Source organism: Cherax quadricarinatus, chromosome 39 (genome assembly GCF_038502225.1).
Source record: "Cherax quadricarinatus isolate ZL_2023a chromosome 39, ASM3850222v1, whole genome shotgun sequence".
Classification (NCBI taxonomy): Eukaryota; Metazoa; Arthropoda; class Malacostraca; order Decapoda; family Parastacidae; genus Cherax; species Cherax quadricarinatus.
In genome coordinates, this window is record NC_091330.1 from 18,532,107 (window position 1) to 18,556,459 (window position 24,353).

General features: G+C 39.6%; 1 protein-coding gene across 2 annotated transcripts in view; it reads right to left on the minus strand.

The window, feature by feature from the left end:
• Positions 1-641: 641 nt before the first annotated feature.
• Positions 642-24,353, minus strand: part of LOC128696379 (uncharacterized) — a 99,738-nt gene continuing 76,026 nt past the window's right edge. For both annotated transcript variants that reach the window (XM_053787631.2, XM_070092473.1), the window contains 3 exons: positions 20,717-20,893; positions 5,049-5,231; positions 642-3,879 (listed from right to left, as the gene is read on the minus strand). In XM_053787631.2, the coding sequence (XP_053643606.2) occupies positions 1,862-3,879; positions 5,049-5,231; positions 20,717-20,893 (2,378 nt within the window). In that variant the 3' untranslated portion in view covers positions 642-1,861. The remainder of the gene's footprint in view (positions 3,880-5,048; positions 5,232-20,716; positions 20,894-24,353) is intronic.

Genomic DNA, 24,353 nt, shown 5'->3' on the forward strand with positions numbered 1-24,353 from the left:
CCTGGCCCCATGTGTGTGTGTGTGTGTGTATGTATACTTACCATGTGGTTGCAGGGGTTAAGTCACAGCTCCTGGCCCCAACTCTTCACTGGTTGCTGCTAGGTCTGCTTTCTCCCAGCTCCAAGAGCAATGTATGTATTCTGTCTCTGTTACTTCACTCTCCAGATTGTTCCACTTCCTGACAACTCAAAGGCTGAAGAAATACTTCCTAATATCCCTATGACTCATCTGAGTTTTAAACTTCCAGTTGTGTCCTCTTGTTCCTGTATCTCATCTCTGAAACATTCTGGCCCCGTTTACCTTGTAAATTCCTCTCAGCATTTTATGTATCAGTATCATGTTCTTCTGTCTTCCAATATGATCAGGTTGAGTTCCTCTAACCTCTCTCTCTCTGTATGCACATGCATGAATGCATATGTATGTGTGTATGCATGCATGTGCGCATGCATGTGTGTGTTTTGGGGGGAAGTATGCATGTGTGTTTATAGATGTATTTATTTTGAATGTATATATGTTTACATGACTGTATTTGATGAGTCTTCTTATTTTTCCATTAAAATGTGGCTACACACTTCATGAAGTATTATTCATATCTGTAGGCACTCTCAGTATTGAATTACAAAATATTCCCATGTAAAACAAATTTTTCTATACTAACAGAAAAGAATATTTATTTTGAATTCTTACAGAAGGTTCCTAGCCCACTAAACCTACTAGGCTTCCATGGAAGCAAATCTTATAGTGGCCAGTTAATGACAGTTATAATATGCCAGAAAAAACCTATTACTGTTCAAATCTGCTATACAATAAATGAATCATTTTGGTTGTAGTCCTGATGCCAAGCCTTGTTGTTAATATTCCAGATAACTGCTGAATCTGTGATGTACTTTGTAAACAATGCCTTTTCTATGCCTCTTCACTTCTTATCAATTTTTGGTTATAAACTTATTTTTTTAATGTTACTTTGATATGTTTGTATGACTAACTGAAATGTGGTGAACATTTGTCAATGCTCAATAAAAATTATTCAATGACCTTTTTATGCATTCTGACCAATGAGGCATTCCTAGAATTGGCCCAGCAACGTGTTAGTTTGTATGTACCTTTGATGAGTTCTGAGAGTGTTTCTACTCCCAGAGTACAGCCTTGGGCCAGGCTCATCTGGTGCTTTTCTGGTCAACCAGACTGTTGCTGCTGGTAGCATGCTGACCCACATATCCATCACAGCCTGGTTGATCTTGCACTTAGTGAAGATACTTGTCCAGTTTCCTCTTGAAGGCTTCCATACTTGTCCCAGCAGTGTTTCTGATATCTTCTGGTAAGTATACAGTATGTATGTATCAATGTATGCATGCATATATGTATGTATCAGTGGGCTTTTGCTCTTAAAGACTAGAATTACCTACACTTGAGATTTTCCATTAACCACAATAGTTAAAGTTCTTGAAAACTATATAAAACTTTGCTCAACCCAAAATATTAAAAAATCTTACATTACACTACAATTTCAGTAATTTTTTTTTAATTCTCCTAAGAGAGTTATGCCTCAGTGCATGTGGAAAGTTCCATTTCCTGATGGGCTAGTGACCACATGCTGTACCGTCCCAAGCCTTCATGAAATTACTCTTGCTGAATTCCATAGGATATGTTGACTAGCATCTAAGTAATTACATGTATAGTTGTTTTTGACCATATTTTGACTAATGAATGGTTTGAAAGAGTTTTAATGCCCATAAGCAGCACTGCTAAGCATCAGTGTCCTCACTCTTGTGTTTAGTGTTCTGTAAAACTTACAATTAAATCACCAAAAATCACTGGCTAAAATTTATAGTAATGAAAGACCATAAATGCCAAATATTTCCTAAGGCCACAGGTCTGACATTTTACATTTGTCTGGGTGCATTCTTTTCATATGGTTTTGTAAAAGAAATTTTCTCGTGAATGCTGTTGGACATACCTTACACTGAAACGGTTTTTCACCAGTATGAAGAATTACATGTCGTTTCAAATCTGTTGACCAACCAAATCGTCTGTTACAATAACAACAAACATATTTTCTGGCTTCATACTTCACAATATCAACTCCTTGGATGCTCTTACCTTTGGATTTAACAGGTACTTTTTTTATGGTGACTTTATCAGTTGAAATGGCAGCAGTACTGGGATTAAACTGACCAGCTTGGTTACCACTATTTGAAATATCAAGATTTTCATCTTCCATTGTCACAGCACATAAACTAAGAGGATCCATCATATCATCATCCCCCTCCTTTCCATCATCAATTACCATTCCTTCATCATCATCATCAGATTCCTCAACATGTTTTGAATAGAAATTTTCACACTTTGTTCTTTCTTTCTCACTTGCAAATGGCACAGGTATTTCAATTCCATTGACTCTGCTAGAAGTTTCTGCTGCTATGCTCAGCTTCACTGTACCATCACTCCTTGGATCTTTGGGTTGTAATAGATACAATTTGACAACTTGAGAAGGCGCAACAGATGACTTTGAAATCCTTGCTACATGAGGACTAGAAACCGGTGTGGCTGTCTTTAGTAAAGACACTTTCTTACTCAAATCAACCTGAGGCACAATAGTAAGAATATCAGGATTTTTTACGCTCTCCTTCTTTGAGTTAACAATATTGCTTCCATCCATCTGAGGTAAGATGGTGAGGTTGTTTGTCAAGTGACTAGCAATGGGTCGGATAGTGGTTGTGTTTGTTGTGCTAGTACCGGTATCTAGAGTGCTCGGTAATGATGATACAATGTGTAAAGCTAGGTTAGAATTAATCATCACTAAACCATCCTTCTCCAACACACTGTCAACTGGGGTAGATGTTTTTCCAGGAAGTGAAGATGGGGTTATCATACTTAATGGAGCAGAATTAATTTTGGGTGTTCTTGAGCCTAAGTTTTGTCCTACTGCAGCTAAGTTATCCATGGGAATCAAAGCAATGTGACTAGGTGCAGAACAAGAGGCTTTCGTACTTGTGACAACTGGTCGAACTTGGATTGCTGATGCTGTAGATGAAACTAGGGGTTGAATTTGAACTGCTGATTGTGATGATGAGACTAATGGTTGGATGTGGACTGTTGAATGTGAAGAAGATGCCAATGGCTGAATTTGTAATGTTGACTGAGATGATACAATTGGCTGAATTTGGACTGTTGACTGAGGTGATGACACTAAAGGCTGAATTTGAACTGTAGAATGAGACGATACTGCTGGATGAATCTGAATGTGCTGTGCTGAGTTCTCAGCTCGGATTGTGATTTTTGGAACCTGATGTTGTGGTGTTATTGTAACCATATCAACAGCTCTACCATTCTGTGGTTGTATTGTTATTTGTGGTGTAGGAGAAATGGATGGTCTTCGTATAGGCTGTGGATTGATTTGGGTGGAATTGATAGAGGTCTGTCCATCCCCAGTTGTCATCTTAGGCAAGATGTTCACAAACTTGTCTTTCTTTAATGCTGCAGGAGTGTGAGACTTGGGTTTTAACCTAGGAATTGGTACTTTGAGGATAACATCTCCATTAGTACCCATATAATCATCTGTTCTTATAATTTGCGTGGTCACTGTCATATCCTGTTTACCCAATGCATCAAGTTTGACTGTTGTATCTGACAAGGAAGTTGATAAAACTGTGTCAGCAAAGCTCACTCCTTTTTCTACATTCTTGTCACTCTCTGAAGACTGTGATATAAACAAATTAACAGTGGGTTTATCCCATGGAACAATTAGATCTTGTAGAAGGATGGGTGGCAAACAATTTTCTCGTGATCGTGCTCCATGGGTTCCAAAATGCCAGAGCAGTGATCGTACGGTGCAGAACTGCATGGGGCATTCAGGACACTTCAGAGGAGTTTTTATGGCTGAAAAATATTAGTACCATTAAAAAATAATTTACCTAAACAAGAAAAATTTTCTATTGTATAAAATGCTATATCCACAGTATTTAGTTCATGAAAAGCTCCTTTCACATACTCAAATCTCAACACTGCTGCCTTTAATATGAACTCTATTAAATATTTATTTTCAATGTTTCTTCACATGCACTATTATTCACAACTATCAATATTTTTTTTTTTTTTTTTACCTCCTTCCAAATCCAGTCTTTCAACATGCCCATCCAAGCTTAACACTCCATCTTTCAACACATCAGTCATTTCCTTGACAGTATCAGATCTTCTTAGAAATGGCTTAACCAAAGGATAAAAAACCATTCATGACTACTTGTATTACTGCTGCATGCATAACCAATTCTTTCTGTGGCTTCACTAAAAATGTCCTCTTATCAAGAGCACACAGGTCAATAAAAAGCAAAACAAGAAAGAGAAGGGTTGATACAAACATGCAAAATATACAAATAGTAAATGGCAACATTCATAATTTCAAAATACACTAAACTATATAAAAATAGTGTATGAGATGAAACATGATGATCCATTAATATCAAATTAGTCTATTTCTTTAGTAGGTCTCAAAGAGTAACTAGGCAAATGCAGATGCAATGGTCTTAGCAGTAATATATACAAAGGCAGCATCTAAGAACACATGGATCCAACATTCATTTTAATCACAGGGAAGTTCAGTTCCTTGGATCAGGAGCCCCTAAATAGTATTGAGGCACCTCCCTTGATGGAAAATTGCTTGAATAATAATAATTATTATATTCTTCCTGTTTATTAATTCAATGGCTGACTCCAGCCAAGGAAGGGAGATGTGCTAACATCACAATCAGATTAGCCTCAGATGGCACCATCCTCCACCCCTCCCTTCACAGTGCAGGCACTGCCCCTCCCACCTTCATGTTTACCCTGAGTCCATTCACAAAATGGGGAAATAATAAACCTACAGGAATCATACAGCCCATGAGGAATGGGATATAATCAGGGTTGATCCAAAGAAGGGGAGTGCAACTTTACCAGCATGACAGCATCTCCTATTAAGAGGGATGTTCACTTGAGAGTAATGGTTAACAAAGGCATAAAGGCAAAAATAACCAAATGAAAAATAAATGAAATGACTCTTTCCTACTTACCTGGTGGCCGTGAACTAATCTTAATTAAAGGTGGAATTTGCTTCTTTGGCTTCTGTGGACGCAACTCTTGATCATCATTAAAACTCTTACCATCTGTATGAGAGGCTGCATCTGGTCCTATTTCAGATAACTTGTCAGGGCTAACCAAAGAAATGCATCCCTGAGTGTTGCTCTCTCTACCATCTGTTGGAAACAATATATATAGTTTAAAGCAAAATTTTTGAAACACACATTCGACAGTTCTGCGGAATGGAAAACTATTTTCTGGAGAGGAATATTCTGAAGACAAACCTGTCTATATAACTTCTATATTACCAGAATGTAAGATTTAAATCACTTTTATCATCTAGTAAGTCTTATTTACCTATGAGAATGCATATTTGTTCCCTCTAGTGTCTAATTCAGACACTTTTCAAGCATGCACATCTATTCTGCATAGTTTGTAGAACAGCTGACAAGGGGAGATGGCATACTTTATGGTTCATAGAACACACTATAGAAATTAGTTTTTCATTCCTTAAAACTTCACACAGTGTATTCAGTGTTTGTGCTCAATGAGCCATGTCAGTAATTCTTACCACCAGTACCCTAAATTATGGAGGTGGCAGCTGAAGACCATCATCGGAAGATACTCAAGATGCAGAAAATTAGGGAGAGGAAGCTCTCAGCCAGCAGCATGGGCGATTGCTGCAACCAAATCACTAAGATGGACAACTGGTGAATGAAGAAGAGGGTCTCTTATACAGGCCCTGGGCAAAGCCCTACATCCTATGTTAAGAGATTTTGCTAAAGTTCATCTCCATACATAACCAAGAAAATCCTGAACATTTCTTCTAAGCACTAGCAAAGATTATGTGGAGCAGGACCAGTAACCATTCATGAAAAGGAATGTGCATTAGGAATCAAATCATTCATGTGGAGTACTACTGTCAAGATTTGGAGAACCACCTAGTCCAGACAAATTATTTATATTGGAATGGGCCATAAACATACCTACAACTGAAACATGATTTAGGACGGTAATAAATTTTGAACAGTATTTTAGTCTAGATCAAGCCAGGCCAGGCCCCAAGAAATGTGAGCTTTTCAAATGCCTGGCTGATGGAGACAATTAACTTTTGCATGGTGAAAAAAAAGTGGCCATCAGTGTTTCCTAATACTGTACAAGCACACATCAAGTATGCTGAGAACATGGCCCAGAGAAATGTGTGAACAATAAGATTGGAACTAACCTCAGTGTTGATATCTCAGGTAGGCAATGTCTCAGTTCCTATCTAGTACATTGTCATAATGTTGGGAGAAGGTTGAAGCATGAGTGATTTTCATGGTTCCAAGAAGAGGTCCAGAGGAACATCAGCAGCTAGTGCCAAAAACCTTGACATGACCCTAATGTCATGAGTCTTTATTCTGAGGACTGGAAAACTTTGACTGGAGTAAGTACAGAAGAACCCCCGTATCCACGGGTTCAGTTTCTTCAAAGCCTAAGAGAAGCTGTGAAGTGCTTCCCATTAGTGAAAAAAGTGCTATCTTTTGACTTATTATGCATAGTTTATCAATTAAATTTTATCACAGGTATGTATGTAAACAAAAAACAACTTATATATGTATGGGGTTCACTACTATCCATGGTTTTGGGTATCCATAGTAGGTCTTGGAATGTATACCCCATGGATATGGGGGACTACTGTAGATATACGGTAATGAATAATCTTACCCAAGTGGAGAGGAGCCAGGAGCTTTTATTAGCCCCTGCAAATGGATTAATGAAGAGGTCTGACTGAAGAGAGTTTTTGGGCCATTGTGAGAACAATGAAAGAGAATCCCTTAGTTTCAAAACACAGCATAGGACAGGACTGTTAGGAAGATCAGCAAATGTAAAGTCATCAGGAATACAGTGAGCACTGTGAACCCTTCTGTTCTTGAGCAGGACATCTAACCTTGAAGTGAGAGTGACAAGTAGCTCCATAGGGCAGGAGGAGTCTAGTGTAAGGTATGGGGTATACCTGTACCCAGTATTGTGTTTAAAACAACTGCCAGAAGGTAGCTTCTGGCAACTGCTTTAAGGCCAGGAAAAAATATCTTTTGATGGTTGTGATGAAAGACGGGCTGGAGGTACACAATGTGTGCCAACACCACATCCAAAGACCAACAAAGAATCCATTTGTGTGATCTTGGATGTTGAAAATGCCTCAAGAGCATTAATATAGGGGTGTCTTTAAGGAAACATCCAGCTGGCATAAAGGCGCCTTCAAAGACCATCTATACTATGAATTTGAAGCATGCATACTGTCCGACCTTCAGGGAACTACTGAAAAAGAAATTATGACCACAAACTGAGTGACCTTACTCTGATTAGAAAAGAACATAAGAAAAAAGGAACTGCCCATGCTAGGCATGTCCAACTCATACCCACCCACACCCACTCATGCAATTGCCTAACCTATTTTTTAAAGCTACACAAGGTTTTAGCTTCAATGATGCTACTCGAGTCATTAACCCTTTCAGGGTCCGTCCCGTAGATCTATGGCTTTACGTTCAGGGTCCAAACCGTAGATCTACGCCATGAGCTCAGCTCACTCTGATAAACTGTGAGTGGTACATTTGGGCCTAGATATGAGAGAATACATCTATGTGGTATGTGTGCACCACATAAAACAGATCCTGCAGCACACTGTGTATAATGAGAGAAAAAAAATGAAATCATGATTTTTCGATTAAAACAGCAACTTTGCAGTGTTTTTTCGTATGTTTTTTATAGTTGTATTTGCGATTTCTTGGTCTCATTTGATAGAATGGAAGACATATTACAGAAATAGAGATGATTTTGATTGGTTTTAGCATTGGAAATGACTTGAAACTGAGTTCAAAGTAGCGGAAATGTTAAATTTTTGCCGATATTCAAGAGTAAACAAGCGACCTCACACGTCTAATACACGTCAGCTGGTGGGTCTAATATACATTCACAAATATGGTGATGATATTTATACAATTATTACAGTATTGCATAACAGTAAATCTTCTATTTTTTGGTGTGAATAAAAATTCATTATGTGAATAAAAAATCAAAATGGAATTTATTTGTAAAGCCTCAAAACATAACTAATGAACAGAGGAAATGTTAGTTTAGTGCCAGGAATGCCTACATTGTTCATTCTGGACCCTATTTTGAAATTGGAATATTTTGAACTTTGTGTTAAATTGGCCAAATTAACAATTTCCGATCACTTTATTTTGTAGTTAACCCTTTCAGGGTCCGTCCCGTAGATCTACGGCTGGTCGGTGAGTGTCCAAACCGTAGATCTACGCCAAAATTCTAGCGCCGTCAAATTTAGCGCGAAAGCGCTCATAGGCCTACATATGAGAGAATGGGTCTGCGCGGTGGGTGTGCGCCGTAAACAAAAAATCTAGGCGCCTGCATAGCATTGTGGGAACGCCGGCTCAGTTACCCTTGTTCACCATGTCTCGTCGCAAGTCAGCTCTCACTCCCCGGAAAATTGGGACTCTCCTCTTCCTGTCTGATAGTTCTGACACTGATGGAAGTGGAAATGAAGACGAATTCTACGGCTTTGATGAGTTAGTGACCGAAAATAATGACCAGGATATCGATAATAGTGCAGAAAACCCCGACGATCCTCGACCTTCTACCTCTGGTGTGGGCACTCGTGACTCACGGTCGGTTGTTCCTAAACGTAAGAGAAAACTAATATTTTCCCGTGGCCTGGCCTCTGACTTCAGTAATGACGATGATTCTGACGTGGATTGTGATTTTATTGCGCTCGACGATCATTCGAGTAGTGATAGTGAGGAAACATATTCACCAGTGAAGCGTCGGTATGTGCGCCGCCGCATGCGCTCGGGTAGTGTACCCTATGCTATGCCCAGGGGACGGAGTACATCCCGTAGTACATCCCGGAGTACATCCCGTGGCCCTACACCCGTTTTAGGTAGTGATAGTGAGGATGATGTGGCTACACTTGGCATGGATGGGCCACAGACATCAGTGGATGGTGTTAGTGGGGCTGGTGGTGGTAGTGGCACCGCCATGCGTGACTCGCTGTGCCACGCGGGAACCCACGCTGCTGACTCGTCAGTTCAAGGACAAAGCGGAGCGTCACCCACCAGCCCGCCACAACCACCCGTACAACCAGCCTATGATGTCCAGTATCCACCAGCAAACCGTATCTGGGATTGGCAGCAAAATCCCAATTTTGTTCCCAGCCCTCACCACTTTGATGACTCGCAAAGTGGAATTCTACCTACCTGTCCCCTTGGAACCACGGCCAATGAACTGGAATTCTTTGAATTATTCTTTGACCAGCCATTGATGGAAACTATTGTCAGGGAAAGTAATAAGTATTTTCAGTACACCATGGCAAATACGATCTTATCACCACAGTCAAGACTACACAGGTGGAAAGAGACGACTGTTGCAGAAATGTATTTGCTTTTTGCAACAATAATGCTTATGCCTCACGTCTATAAGCATAATATAAAAGCATACTGGTCCACAGATCGGCTAATTTGTACCCCATCCTTCAGTGAAATAATACCAGTGAACAGGTTTATCTTACTCTTACGTATGTTGCACTTCTCTGACAAAACCAGGCCTGACAGAAGTGACAGGTTATACAAGATTAGAAATGTTTTCATGTATCTCAAACAAAAGTTCAGGATGTACTTTTATCCATTCAAGAATCTTGTAATTGACGAGTCTTTGATTTTGTTCAAAGGTAGACTGTCATTCAAGCAGTATATACCGAGCAAGAGGAACCGCTTTGGTATAAAATTGTTTGTACTCTGTGATTGTGACAGTGGCCTGGTGTTGGATATTGTTGTATACACGGGTAGTAAAACATTGAAAGATACCAAGATGTTATTGGGTATATCAGGTGACGTAGTGAGAAACATGATGGCACCTTATCTTGGTAAGGGCCATACATTATATACCGATAACTGGTACACAAGCCCATTACTCAGTGATTTCATGCGAGTGAACAAGACAGATGTGTGTGGCACAGTGCGTTCTAATCGTAAACATATGCCCAGGCTCAACGCAGGTGTTCGTGGTGATGACGTGCAGGTGTTTACTGCCAATGACATCATGGCATTACGGTGGCATGACAAACGAGATGTCACATTGTTGACAACCATTCACCGTAATGAAATGCAAGACAGTGGCAAAGTTGATCGAGTGACTAATGAACGTATTCGAAAACCAGTGACAGTGATTGATTATACACAAAACATGCGCTTGGTTGACAAGTGTGACATGCAGATTGGTTTTGTTGACTGTGTTCGTAAGAGTTACAAGTGGTACATGAAACTTTTCTTCCATCTCATGGACATTTCAATGCTGAATGCATATAATATGTACCAAATAAAGACTGGTAACAGACCACCGTATGGTGAATTTTGTTTGTCTGTTGTCAGACAACTCATAATGAAGTACCAGGTAACAACACCTGCAATACAACATGGTCCTCGAATTCATCACAATATACCCAAGCGTTTGAGAAGAGAAGGTGATCATTTCATAATACAGCTTCCTTCAACTCAAAAGAAATTTGCTCAGAAGAGATGCATTGTCTGTGCACAAACAAAACGACGGCAACAAAGACGCAAAGACACTCGGTTTATGTGTGAGGAATGTAAGGTGCCTCTGTGCATGGTGCCTTGTTTCAAGGAGTTCCACAAGCTCCAGCAGTTCTAAAACCATGTCCAGTGATTGTAAATATGTAAATATATGATAGAACATTAGTATTATACAATATTTGTGCATGTTTATTGTAATAAACAACAGTGGTAAACAATAATATGATAATAACTTTAGTGCGGTTATTGTGTTCAATACAGTGAGTTTATATATATAAATTATATACAGTATTGGTCTCTCAGGCCCCAAATGTTAGTAGGAATAGAAAAAAATTGGAAAAGAAAAGAAAAAACAACTAAAACAACAAAATAATATAATACGCGTATGTGGAATTCGTCGATGTTGCCGCCACCACATCATTTTCTACAAACTTCTTGGCACTGTATCTCGGTAAGTACTGATCAGATTCTAATTTTTTTTGTTTTATTACCTTCACAAAAATATGCTCTTTAATTCTGTAAGAAAAAATAATTTTTTTTTTTTTCAAAATTTCTTGGACACTGGTGCGTGACTTCAGATTTTGGCCTTGGACCCTGAAAGGGTTAAAACAGTTGACTTGGCGATTTCTTGTGCTCAATCGATAGAATAGAAGTAATACTAGTGAAATAGCTAAGAATTTGGTTGATTGGAATAATGTAATTGGCCTAAAATGGGAGTCAAAGTCGGCAAAATCGCCGATTCGTAAATATCGCTGACACATCAAAATTCGCGAGAGCATAATTTCGTCAGTTTTCCACCAAATTTCGTACTTTTTGTTTTATTACCTTCACAAAAAGATTCTCTACGATTTCATAAGAAAAAATAACAAATTTTTTTTTTGAAAATTCTTGGACACTGGTGCGTGACTCCAGATTTGGGCCTTGGACCCTGAAAGGGTTAAACTCAATTTTTTTTAAGTGCAGTAATGAGCCAAAAGTACACATGCAATGATGAAATCTTTAAATACTAATACAGCCTCTCCTCACTTAATGACGGAGTTCCATTCCTAAGATCACATCGTTAAACAAATTTGTCACTAAATGAGGAGCATACTATAATGGTAGAGAGTTTGTGTCAACCACCTCTGATATTGTTTTAATGTCACCTTTGCACCATTGATAACATTTCTGGCATACAGTGGACCCTCGACCAACAATGGCATCGTCTAACGATAAAATTGGCTAACGATGCGTTTCTGCGTAAAAATACTGGCTCGACTAATGATGAAAAACTCGGGTAACAACATTCGTCCCGAACGAATCCGCCTGTCCGTCCAGCCTGAGTGCGCCTCAGCTGTCCTGCCTTCAACTAGTGTGCCATTGTTTACAAGCCACTGCGGTCAGTTCCACAAGTAACTGCGATACATTTTGTATTATTCCAATGTTTTTAGTAATTGTAACTGCTAAATAAGACACCATGGGCCCCAAGAAAGCTTCTAGTGCCAACCTTGTGGTAAAAAGGGTGAGAATTACTATGGAATTGAAGAAAGAGATAATCACAAAGTATGAAAGTGGAGTGCGTGCCTCCAAGCTAGCCAGGTTATACTATAACAAACCCTAATCAACCATCGCTACTATCTTGGCCAACAGAAAGGCAATCAAGGAAGCTGTTGTTGCGAAAGGTGCAAGAATGTTTTCAAAACAGAGATCACAAATATTCAAAGATGTGGAGAGATTGTTGTTGGTGTGGATAAACGAAAAACAATTATCAGGAGATAGTGTTTCTAAATCAATAATACGTGGAAAGGCAAGGCAGTTGCATGACGATTTAATTAAAAAACTGCATGCAACTAGTGGTGATGTTAGTGAATTTAAGGCCAGCAAACGTTGGTTTCAGAGATTTAAGAATCGTAGTGGTATACACAGTGTGATAAGGCATGGTGAGGCTGCCAGTTCGGACAAAAAGCGGCTGAAAAATATGTGCAGGAATTCAAGGGGTACATAGACACTGAAAAATTAAAACCACAAGTATTTAATTGTGACGAAACAGGCCTGTTTTGGAAGAAAATGCCAAGCAGGACCTACATTACACAGGAGGAAAAAGCACTGCCAGGACACAAGCCTATGAAAGACAGGCTGACTCTAATGTTTTGTAGTAATGCTAGTGGGGATTGCAAAGTGAAGCCTCTACTTGTGTATCGGTCTGAAAATCCCAGTGTTTTCAAGAAAAACAGTGTCGTCAAAGCTAATTGTGTGTGATGTGGAGGGCCAACAGTAAGGCATGGGTCACTAGAGACATTTTCTATGATTGGTTCTATCATGTGTTTGGCCCCACTGTGAAAAATTACCTCCTGGAAAATAAATTGGACCTCAAGTGCCTCTTGGTATTAGACAATGCTCCTGGTCATCCTTCAGACTTCCAGAGCGAATTGCAGGGAAGCTGAGCTTCATAAAAGTGAAGTTTTTGCCTCCTAATACCACTCCTCTCCTCTAGCCCATGGACCAGCAGGTCATTTCAAATAACTGTACACCAAAGCAGTGTTTCAAAAGTGCTTTGAAATGACCTCAGACACTGAATTGACCCTAAGAGAGTTTTGAAAAGATCACTTTAGTATCCTCAATTGCACAAACCTTATAGGTAAGGCTTGGGAGGGAGTGACTAACAGGACCTTGAACTCTGCTTGGAAGAAACTGTGACCACAATGTGTACAAGAGAGGGATTTTGAAAGGTTTGGGGCTAACCCTGAGGAGCCTATGCCAGTTGTGGAATCTATTGTGTCATTGGGGGAGTCCAAGGGGTTGGAGGTTAGTGGGGAGGATGTGGAAGAGTTGGTGGAGAACGACAGTGAAGAACAAGAGACCACAACTAAGGAAATTGCTTCAGAGGGGGGGGGGGAGAGAGAAATGGAGGAAGTTGCCTTCTTCAACAATTAAGGACATTTGTACAATGTGGACAAAGGTGCAAGCCTTTATGGAAGAACATGACCCTCACACAGCTATTGCAAGCCGTGCTGGTGACTTATACAATGATTATGTTGTGGCCCATTTTAGGAAAATCTTAAAAGCAACACCAGGTACAGAGCTCTATGGACAGATTTTTGGTGCGACAGAGGTCCAGTGACTATCAAGTTGTTCCCAGTGGCATTAAGAAAAGAAGGGAAGTAACCCCAGAAAAGTACTTGGTACTTAAAGTCCTTATGGAAGGGGATTCCCCTTCCAAACAATAATACACCACCATCAGCTCCTCTCCTCCCATCTCATCACTCATCACTACATCTTCAATAAAGGTAAGTGTCATTTATTCTTCATGTAGTATTTACTGTGCATGTATCATTGTTTTCTGTGTACGAAAATGTATATTTCATGTGAATTTTTTTTTTTTTCATACTTTTGGATGTCTGGAACAGATTAATTGGATTTCCATTATTTCTTTTTTTTTTTTTTATTATCACACTGGCCGATTCCCACCAAGGGAGGGTGGCCCGAAAAAGAAAAACTTTCACCATCATTCACTCCATTACTGTCTTGCCAGAAGGGTGCTTTACACTACAGTTTTTAAACTGCAACATTAACACCCCTCCTTCAGAGTGCAGGCACTGTACTTCCCATCTCCAGGACTCAAGTCCGGCCTGCCGGTTTCCCTGAATCCCTTCATAAATGTTACTTTGCTCACACTCCAACAGCACGTCAAGTATTAAAAACCATTTGTCTCCATTCACTTCTATCAAACACGCTCACGCATGCCTGCTGGAAGTCCAAGCCCCTCGCACACAAAACCTCCTTTACCCCCTCCCTCCAACCCTTCCTAGGCCGACCCCTACCCCGCCTTCCTTCCACTACAGACTGATACACTCTTGAAGTCATTCTGTTTCGCTCCATTCTCTCTACATGTCCGAACCACCTCAACAACCCTTCCTCAGCCCTCTGGACAACAGTTTTGGTAATCCCGCACCTCCTCCTAACTTCCAAACTACGAATTCTCTGCATTATATTCACACCACACATTGCCCTCAGACATGACATCTCCACTGCCTCCAGCCTTCTCCTCGCTGCAACATTCATCACCCACGCTTCACACCCATATAAGAGCGTTGGTAAAACTATACTCTCATACATTCCCCTCTTTGCCTCCAAGGACAAAGTTCTTTGTCTCCACAGACTCCTAAGTACACCACTCACTCTTTTTCCCTCATCAATTCTATGATTCACCTCATCTTTCATAGACCCATCCGCTGACACGCCCACTCCCAAATATCTGAATACATTCACCTCCTCCATACTCTCTCCCTCCAATCTGATATTCAATCTTTCATCACCTAATCTTTTTGTTATCCTCATAACCTTACTCTTTCCTGTATTCACCTTTAATTTTCTTCTTTTGCACACCCTACCAAATTCATCCACCAATCTCTGCAGCTTCTCTTCAGAATCTCCCAAGAGCACAGTGTCATCAGCAAAGAGCAGCTGTGACAACTCCCACTTTGTGTGTGATTCTTTATCTTTTAACTCCACGCCTCTTGCCAAGACCCTCGCATTTACTTCTCTTACAACCCCATCTATAAATATATTTAACAACCACGGTGACATCACACATCCTTGTCTAAGGCCTACTTTTACTGGGAAAAAATTTCCCTCTTTCCTACATACTCTAACTTGAGCCTCACTATCCTCGTAAAAACTCTTCACTGCTTTCAGTAACCTACCTCCTACACCATACACTTGCAACATCTGCCACATTGCCCCCCTATCCACCCTGTCATACGCCTTTTCCAAATCCATAAATGCCACAAAGACCTCTTTAGCCTTATCTAAATACTGTTCACTTATATGTTTCACTGTAAACACCTGGTCCACACACCCCCTACCTTTCCTAAAGCCTCCTTGTTCATCTGCTATCCTATTCTCCGTCTTACTCTTAATTCTTTCAATTATAACTCTACCATACACTTTACCAGGTACACTCAACAGACTTATCCCCCTATAATTTTTGCACTCTCTTTTATCCCCTTTGCCTTTATACAAAGGAACTATGCATGCTCTCTGCCAATCCCTAGGTACCTTACCCTCTTCCATACATTTATTAAATAATTGCACCAACCACTCCAAAACTATATCCCCACCTGCTTTTAACATTTCTATCTTTATCCCATCAATCCCGGCTGCCTTACCCCCTTTCATTTTACCTACTGCCTCACGAACTTCCCCCACACTCACAACTGGCTCTTCCTCACTCCTACAAGATGTTATTCCTCCTTGCCCTATACACGAAATCACAGCTTCCCTATCTTCATCAACATTTAACAATTCCTCAAAATATTCCCTCCATCTTCCCAATACCTCTAACTCTCCATTTAATAACTCTCCTCTCCTATTTTTAACTGACAAATCCATTTGTTCTCTAGGCTTTCTTAACTTGTTAATCTCACTCCAAAACTTTTTCTTATTTTCAACAAAATTTGTTGATAACATCTCACCCACTCTCTCATTTGCTCTCATTTTACATTGCTTCACCACTCTCTTAACCTCTCTCTTTTTCTCCATATACTCTTCCCTCCTTGCATCACTTCTACTTTGTAAAAACTTCTCATATGCTAACTTTTTCTCCCTTACTACTCTCTTTACATCATCATTCCACCAATCGCTCCTCTTCCCTCCTGCACCCACTTTCCTGTAACCACAAACTTCTGCTGAACACTCTAACACTACATTTTTAAACCTACCCCATACCTCTTCGACCCCATTGCCTATGCTCTCATTAGCCCATCTATCCTCCAATAGCTGTTTATATCTTTCCCTAACTGCCTCCTCTTTTAGTTTATAAACCTTCACCTCTCTCTTCCCTGATGCTTCTATTCTCCTTGTATCCCATCTACCTTTTACTCTCAGTGTAGCTACAACTAGAAAGTGATCTGATATATCTGTGGCCCCTCTATAAACATGTACATCCTGAAGTCTACTCAACAGTCTTTTATCTACCAATACATAATCCAACAAACTACTGTCATTTCGCCCTACATCATATCGTGTATACTTATTTATCCTCTTTTTCTTAAAATATGTATTACCTATAACTAAACCCCTTTCTATACAAAGTTCAATCAAAGGGCTCCCATTATCATTTACACCTGGCACCCCAAACTTACCTACCACACCCTCTCTAAAAGTTTCTCCTACTTTAGCATTCAGGTCCCCTACCACAATTACTCTCTCACTTGGTTCAAAGGCTCCTATACATTCACTTAACATCTCCCAAAATCTCTCTCTCTCCTCTGCATTCCTCTCTTCTCCAGGTGCATACACGCTTATTATGACCCACTTCTCGCATCCAACCTTTACTTTAATCCACATAATTCTTGAATTTACACATTCATATTCTCTTTTCTCCTTCCATAACTGATCATTTAACATTACTGCTACCCCTTCCTTTGCTCTAACTCTCTCAGATACTCCAGATTTAATCCCATTTATTTCCCCCCACTGAAACTCTCCTACCCCCTTCAGCTTTGTTTCGCTTAGAGCCAGGACATCCAACTTCTTTCCATTCATAACATCAGCAATCATCTGTTTCTTGTCATCCGCACTACATCCACGCACATTTAAGCATCCCAGTTTTATAAAGTTTTTCTTCTTCTCTTTTTTAGTAAATGTATACAGAAGGGGTTACTAGCCCATTGCTCCCGGCATTTTAGTCGCCTCATACGACACGCATGGCTTACGGAGGAAAGATTCTTTTCCACTTCCCCATGGACAATAGAAGAAATAAAAAAGAACAAGAGCTATTTAGAAAAAGGAGAAAAACCTAGATGTATGTATATATATATATGCATGTGCGTGTCTGTGAAGTGTGACCAAAGTGTAAGTAGGAGTAGCAAGATATCCCTGTTATCTAGCGTTATTTCTTATGGGGAAAATTAAATCAGCTAACAATAAATTCGGCTAAGGACAAGCTCTCTGGAATGGATTAATATTGTTGGTCGAGGGTCCACTGTATTTTTGAATGTTTCTAGTACAGTAGTGTATTGAATATTGAAATGAACAGAATAGAAGAAATCAGCTCTAATATACATTATTTAGGTATGAATACTGGTCAGAGAGCCAGTTGTAAGCCCGAGGCGTCGGTAAATGCGTACGTTGTTAAGTGAGGAGAGGCTGTATATATTTTCCAAGAAGATACATTAGTGTTGCAAAGGTAGGTTTTCAGTTTATTCCTTATATATAAAAGTTCCTAGTTATGGCAAACAATTTTGAGCAGACAAACTAGGAGTAATACAATGAACCTTTGAATGAGAGAGGACATTAACAAAATGAGGCAGGCCAATGGCCCAACCTTTATTTATTTTATTAACACACTGGCCGATTCCCACCAAGGCAGGGTGGCCCGAAAAAGAAAAACTTTCACCATCATTCACTCCATCATTGTCTTGCCAGAAGGGTGCTTTACACTACAGTTTTTAAACTGCAACATTAACACCCCTCCTTCAGAGTGCAGGCACTGTACTTCCCATCTCCAGGACTCGAGTCCGGCCTGCCGGTTTTCCTGAATCTCTTCATAAATGTTACTTTGCTCACACTCCAACAGCACGTCAAGTATTAAAAACCATTTGTCTCCATTCACTCCTATCAAACACGCTCCCGCATGCCTGCTGGAAGTCCAAGCCCCTCGCACACAAAACCTCCTTTACCCCCTCCCTCCAACCTTTCCTAGGCCGACCCCTACCCTGCCTTCCTTCCACTACAGACTGATACACTCTTGAAGTCACTCTGTTTCGCTCCATTCTCTCTACATGTCCGAACCACCTCAACAACCCTTCCTCAGCCCTCTGGACAACAGTTTTGGTAATCCCGCACCTCCTCCTAACTTCCAAACTATGAATTCTCTGCATTATATTCACACCACACATTGCCCTCAGACATGACATCTCCACTGCCTCCAGCCTTCTCCTTGCTGCAACATTCATCACCCATGCTTCACACCCATATAAGAGCGTTGGTAAAACTATACTCTCATACATTCCCCTCTTTGCCTCCATGGACAAAGTTCTTTGTCTCCACAGACTCCTAAGTGCACCACTCACCCTTTTTCCCCTCATCAATTCTATGATTCACCTCATCTTTCATAGACCCATCCGCTGACACGTCCACTCCCAAATATCTGAATACATTCACCTCCTCCATACTCTCTCCCTCCAATCTGATATCCTATCTTTCATCACCTAATCTTTTTGTTATCCTCATAACCTTACTCTTTCCTGTATTCACTTTTAATTTTCTTCTTTTGCACACCCTACCAAATTCATCCACCAATCTCTGCAACTTCTCTTCAGAATCTCCCAAGAGCACAGTGTCATCAGCAAAGAGCAACTGTGACAACTCCCACTTTATGTGTGATTCTTTATCTTTTAACTCCATGCCTCTTGCCAAGACCCTCGCATTTACTTCTCTTACAACCCCATCTATAAATATATTAAACAACCACGGTGACATCACACATCCTTGTCTAAGGCCTACTTTTACTGGAAAATAATCTCCCTCTTTCCAACATACTCTAACTTGAACCTCACTATCCTCGTAAAAACTCTTCACTGCTTTCAGTAACCTACCTCCTACACCATACACCTGCAACATCTGCCACATTGTCCCCCTATCCACCCTGTCATACGCCTTTTCCAAATCCATAAATGCCACAAAAACCTCTTTAGCCTTATCTAAATACTGTTCACTTATATGTTTCACTGTAAACACCTGGTCCACACACCCCCTACCTTTCCTAAAGCCTCCTTGTTCATCTGCTATCCTATTCTCCATCTTACTCTTAATTCTTTCAATAATAACTCTACCATACACTTTACCAGGTATACTCAACGGACTTATCCCCCTATAATTTTTGCACTCTCTTTTATCCCCTTTGCCTTTATACAAAGGAACTATGCATGCTCTCTGCCAATCCCTAGGTACCTTACCCTCTTCCATACATTTATTAAATAATTGCACCAACCACTCCAAAAACTATATCCCCACCTGCTTTTAACATTTCTATCTTTATCCCATCAATCCCGGCTGCCTTACCCCCTTTCATTTTACCTACTGCCTCACAAACTTCCCCCACACTCACAACTGGCTCTTCCTCACTCCTACAAGATGTTATTCCTCCTTGCCCTATACACGAAATCACAGCTTCCCTATCTTCATCAATATTTAACAATTCCTCAAAATATTCCTTCCATCTTCCCAATACCTCTAACTCTCCATTTAATAACTCTCCTCTCCTATTTTTAACTGACAAATCCATTTGTTCTCTAGGCTTCCTTAACTTGTTAATCTCACTCCAAAACTTTTTCTTATTTTCAACAAAATTTGTTGATAACATCTCACCCACTCTCTCATTTGCTCTCTTTTTACATTGCTTCACCACTCTCTTAACCTCTCTCTTTTTCTCCATATATTCTTCCCTCTTTGCATCACTTCTACTTTGTAAAAACTTCTCATATGCTAACTTTTTCTCCCTTACTACTCTCTTTACATCATCATTCCACCAATCGCTCCTCTTCCCAACCTGTCTGAGAATAATGAAAATAGGCAGGTCCCGAAAGCAGCAACTCTGGGCCATATTAGATATATAACTGGTGCAACACACATGGTCTGCTTCATATGTAGTCTAACAGACACACTACCACTAACAGATAAGTATCCCTCTATGTAGCAGACTGAGTTCATTGAATCCAGCCTTTGTCCAGCCAAATATTTTGTCCATTTTATCCAAAATCCATTACATAGGAGTCCATTACAGAGAAAATTCACTGAACTAATAACAGAAAAAATATAAAATACTGCATGCATAATGATAAAAGCCCCAAGCATAAGAAAAAGTTATGAAATAAGTTTAGAGTATGTAATTACATTTACTGGTTTGTATACAGAGGTTAGACCATCACTCAGGCTGTAAAAAGCCATGTACTTCCAAAATTTTAAGATAAGTTGCGATGGAAATGTTTTGTGGTATATAAAAGGATACACAGCTATCCCGTATTAACAATAATAATACTCACCAAAAACTACTCAAAGGGAAAAAACATTTACACATAAAATAATGATCCAACCTGACATCTTGAATTCCTCTTCGTCTTCACCTGTATCATCACTGCTGCTCTCAATAATGCCATTTTTATCATAGGTATCCCCAACCTCATCATCATCATCTTCCTCTTTGATAACTAAATCACCTTCTTCATCTTCAATATAGTTGTCCTGAATTCCATTTTTTTCTCTGTTCCCATCTGAAAAAAAACTCTGAAGCATGATTTCTAGAATGTGTACAAAATATTAATTAACATGTAAATTATTGCACCTTCCCATTAATCTTCTCACTGTCAGTCTCACGGAACTACGTCAGTGGGATCGGTGTTTATTTATTTATTTATTTAAAAATTTGAGCACACATACAGAGGTACAAAAAATACAGATAAGAGCAGCATGCCAAAGCCACTTATACTATGCATAGCATTACGGGCTGGCTTAAAATTAACTTAAGATGAACTAAGCAATGATGACATCAGTGATAAAACTTTAATGTATACAGATTACTATAAAGCACAAGTGAGTATTACAAAGACAGGTCATATGGTTGTATGCATTGTTGTACATTCAGTAGAATGGAGTATTCTGTTAGGTAGTGTATTTAAAAAATAATAAAGTTAGATTGGGTTTTAGGTTTAACATTTATGTGATATAATTGTGAGAAACATTTAAGATATACAATTTATAAGGTTCAGTTATTCAGTATTTATTTGGTTTTGGGTGAGTAAGTGATCTTTGAGAAGGGACTTGAATTTATAAACAGGTAGTGTTTCTTTTATATTTACAGGTAATGAGTTCCAGATTTTAGGGCCTTTTATGTGCATTGAGTTTTTGCATAGTGTGAGATGGACACGAGGAACATCAAAGAGTGATCTGTGCCTTGTGTTATGGTCATGTGTTCTGTTGAGGTTGGCAAGGAGATGTTTGAGGGGAGGGTTAATATCAGAGTTAAGTGTTCTATGTATGTAATAGGTGCAGTAATAAGTATGAATGTTTTGTATGGTGAATAGGTTTAGTGTATTGAATATTGGTGGAGTGTGCTGCCTATAGTGAGAATTTGTTATCATTCTAACTGCAGCCTTTTGTTGGGTAATTAGTGGTCTGAGATGGTTACTTGTTGTTGAGCCCCATGCACAAATTCCATAGGTGAGATAGGGGTAAATAAGAGAGTGATATAGGGCCAGGAGGGCTGACTGTGGAGCATAGTACCGTATCTTCGATAGTATGCCTACAGTCTTGGAAATTTTCTTAGAAATTTGTTGTATATGTGTATGAAATTTGAGTCTATTATCAAGGTGGATTCCTAAGAATTTTCCCTCTGTTAGCTTTGTGATAGGTGATCCGTTTATCATTATGTTAAGAGGGACATCTGTAGCTCTGTTACCAAACTGAATGAAGTAGGTTTTGTCAATGTTTAGTGTAAGTTTGTTAGTCCTCATCCAGGTAGATATTTTCTGTAATTCGGTATTTACAGTATTGGCTAGCGTGACTGGGCTCGGGTGGGAGAAGACGTATGTAGTGTCATCTGCAAATAGTGTGGGTTTGAGTAATTGCGAAGCATTTGGTAGGTCATTTATGTATAGGAGAAAGAGAAGAGGGCCAAGGACACTTCCCTGTGGGACACCAACTGTAATTGGTTGTGCAGAAGAGTTTGCCCCATTTGCATACACATATTGGCTTCTGTTGCTGAGGTATGACTTGAGGTAGTTGAGGGAGTGCCCTCTTATACCATAGTGTGACAATTTTACGTGGAGCAAGTCATGGTTAACTGTATCAAAAGCTTTACGTAAGTCAATGAAGATCCCCAGTGGGACTTCTTTTTTCTCTATTGCAGTGTATATATGTTCTAGCATGTGTATAATAGCATCATTAGTATTTTTATTTGGCCTGAATCCAAATTGGCAGGGGTTGAGTATGTTTTGGGAGATAAGGTAGGAGTAGATTCGTTTATGAATTAATTTTTCGAAGATTTTTGAGAGAGGGTGTAAGTTGGATATTGGCCTATAGTTATTCAACTCTGTTTGGTCTCCTCCTTTGTGGATCGGGGTGACCCTTGCTATTTTGAGTACTGTAGGGAAGGTGGAGGATTCAATGGATTTGTTAAAGAGTGTTGCAATGATTGGTGATAGCACTTGTGACACTTTTTTGTATATAAAGGGTGGTAAGGTATTTAAATCTCCTGCCTTGTTTTTTAGCGTGTTGATAATAAGGGAGACTTCGTATGGGTTAGTCGGAGCTAGGAACAGTGTGTTCGGGTAGTTGCCAGTGAGGTAGTCATTTGATGGGGTATCTGAGCTTGGGATTTTATTGGCAAGGTTTTGTCCTATAGTGGAGAAGAAGTCATTGAGTCTGTTTGCTGTTTCTGTTGGTGGGAGTTGGGGTTCATCTGATTTTGCTAATTTTATTTCGCTATTTCGTGATATCTTTTTTGTTCCTAGAATTTCTGATAGGGTTTTCCAGGTCTTTTTTATATCACCTCGTAAGTTGGATAATCTGTTCTCATAATACAATTTTTTTGCCCTTCTTATCAGGCTGGTTAGGATTGACGAGTAATGTTTTGTTCGGTCTCTGGTTATGTGACCCATTCTGTACTGTTTTTCATATTGGTGTTTTGTATTTATGGATTTGAGAATGCTGGGTGTTAACCAGGGACTGTTCAGTCTCTTAGCTGTCATCTGTTTAGTTTTTTTAGGGCAGTGCTTGTTATAGAGGTATTGGGTCTTTTTTAGAAAATTATTAATACATTCGTCAATATCTGTATAGATTTCTAGCTCAGTGTACCAGTCAATGTTTGCTACTGCTGTTGTGAAGTTATTAATGGCTGCCTCATTGTGAAGTCTGAAGGTGACTTTAGTAGTGTCTTGGGGTAATTTACCAAGAGTTGTTATGAGAAAAGTAGGGTAGTGGTCTGTGGTATTATCTGTAATTATGCCTGATTTTAAAGGGGATATGGTGTTGGTCCAGATGTGGTCAAGTAGGGAAACACTAGTCTCTGTAACTCTTGTAGGTTTTGTTACTGTTGGTAGCAACATACAGTTACTCATTGTGTTTGTGAATTCAGTAACGTGTGGGTCCTGGTCTTGCAGGAGATTTATATTGAAGTCACCTGAGAGTAGTAAGTGATCTTTGTTCATGCGTGCATCAGTTATCATACTTCCTAGGTTTTGACTAAATTGGCTAATGTTTGACTGTGGAACTCTGTAAATGTTTATCAATGTGAGAGGTTTTTGTAGGTATTTGGATTTGAATTTGGCTATTATATATTCCCCATGTTCATCCCTTGTGCAAGTATTAGTGATACATTCTAGTTGGTCTGAGTAGTATATGGCTGTGCCACCCCCTTGTTGGTCTGGCCTACAGTTGTGTATGGCTGTGTAACCAGGAATGGCATAGACATCTGTACTATCAGGCTTTAGCCAGGTTTCAGTTAGTGTAATGATGGACATATTGGCATGTAAGGAATTTAGTAATGCTATGAGGTCATCGTAATGCTTGCTTAAAGATCTGATATTGTAGTTAAAGATAGTTATGTTGTTGTTGGCACTGAGAAGTGCCTTTGATTGTTCTGCAGTGTAGTAATTACAGTAACTGTTTGATTCATTTAAGTCATTAAATAAGAGGTTGGTATCAGGATCAATGCTTGTAATCATAAGATTTGTA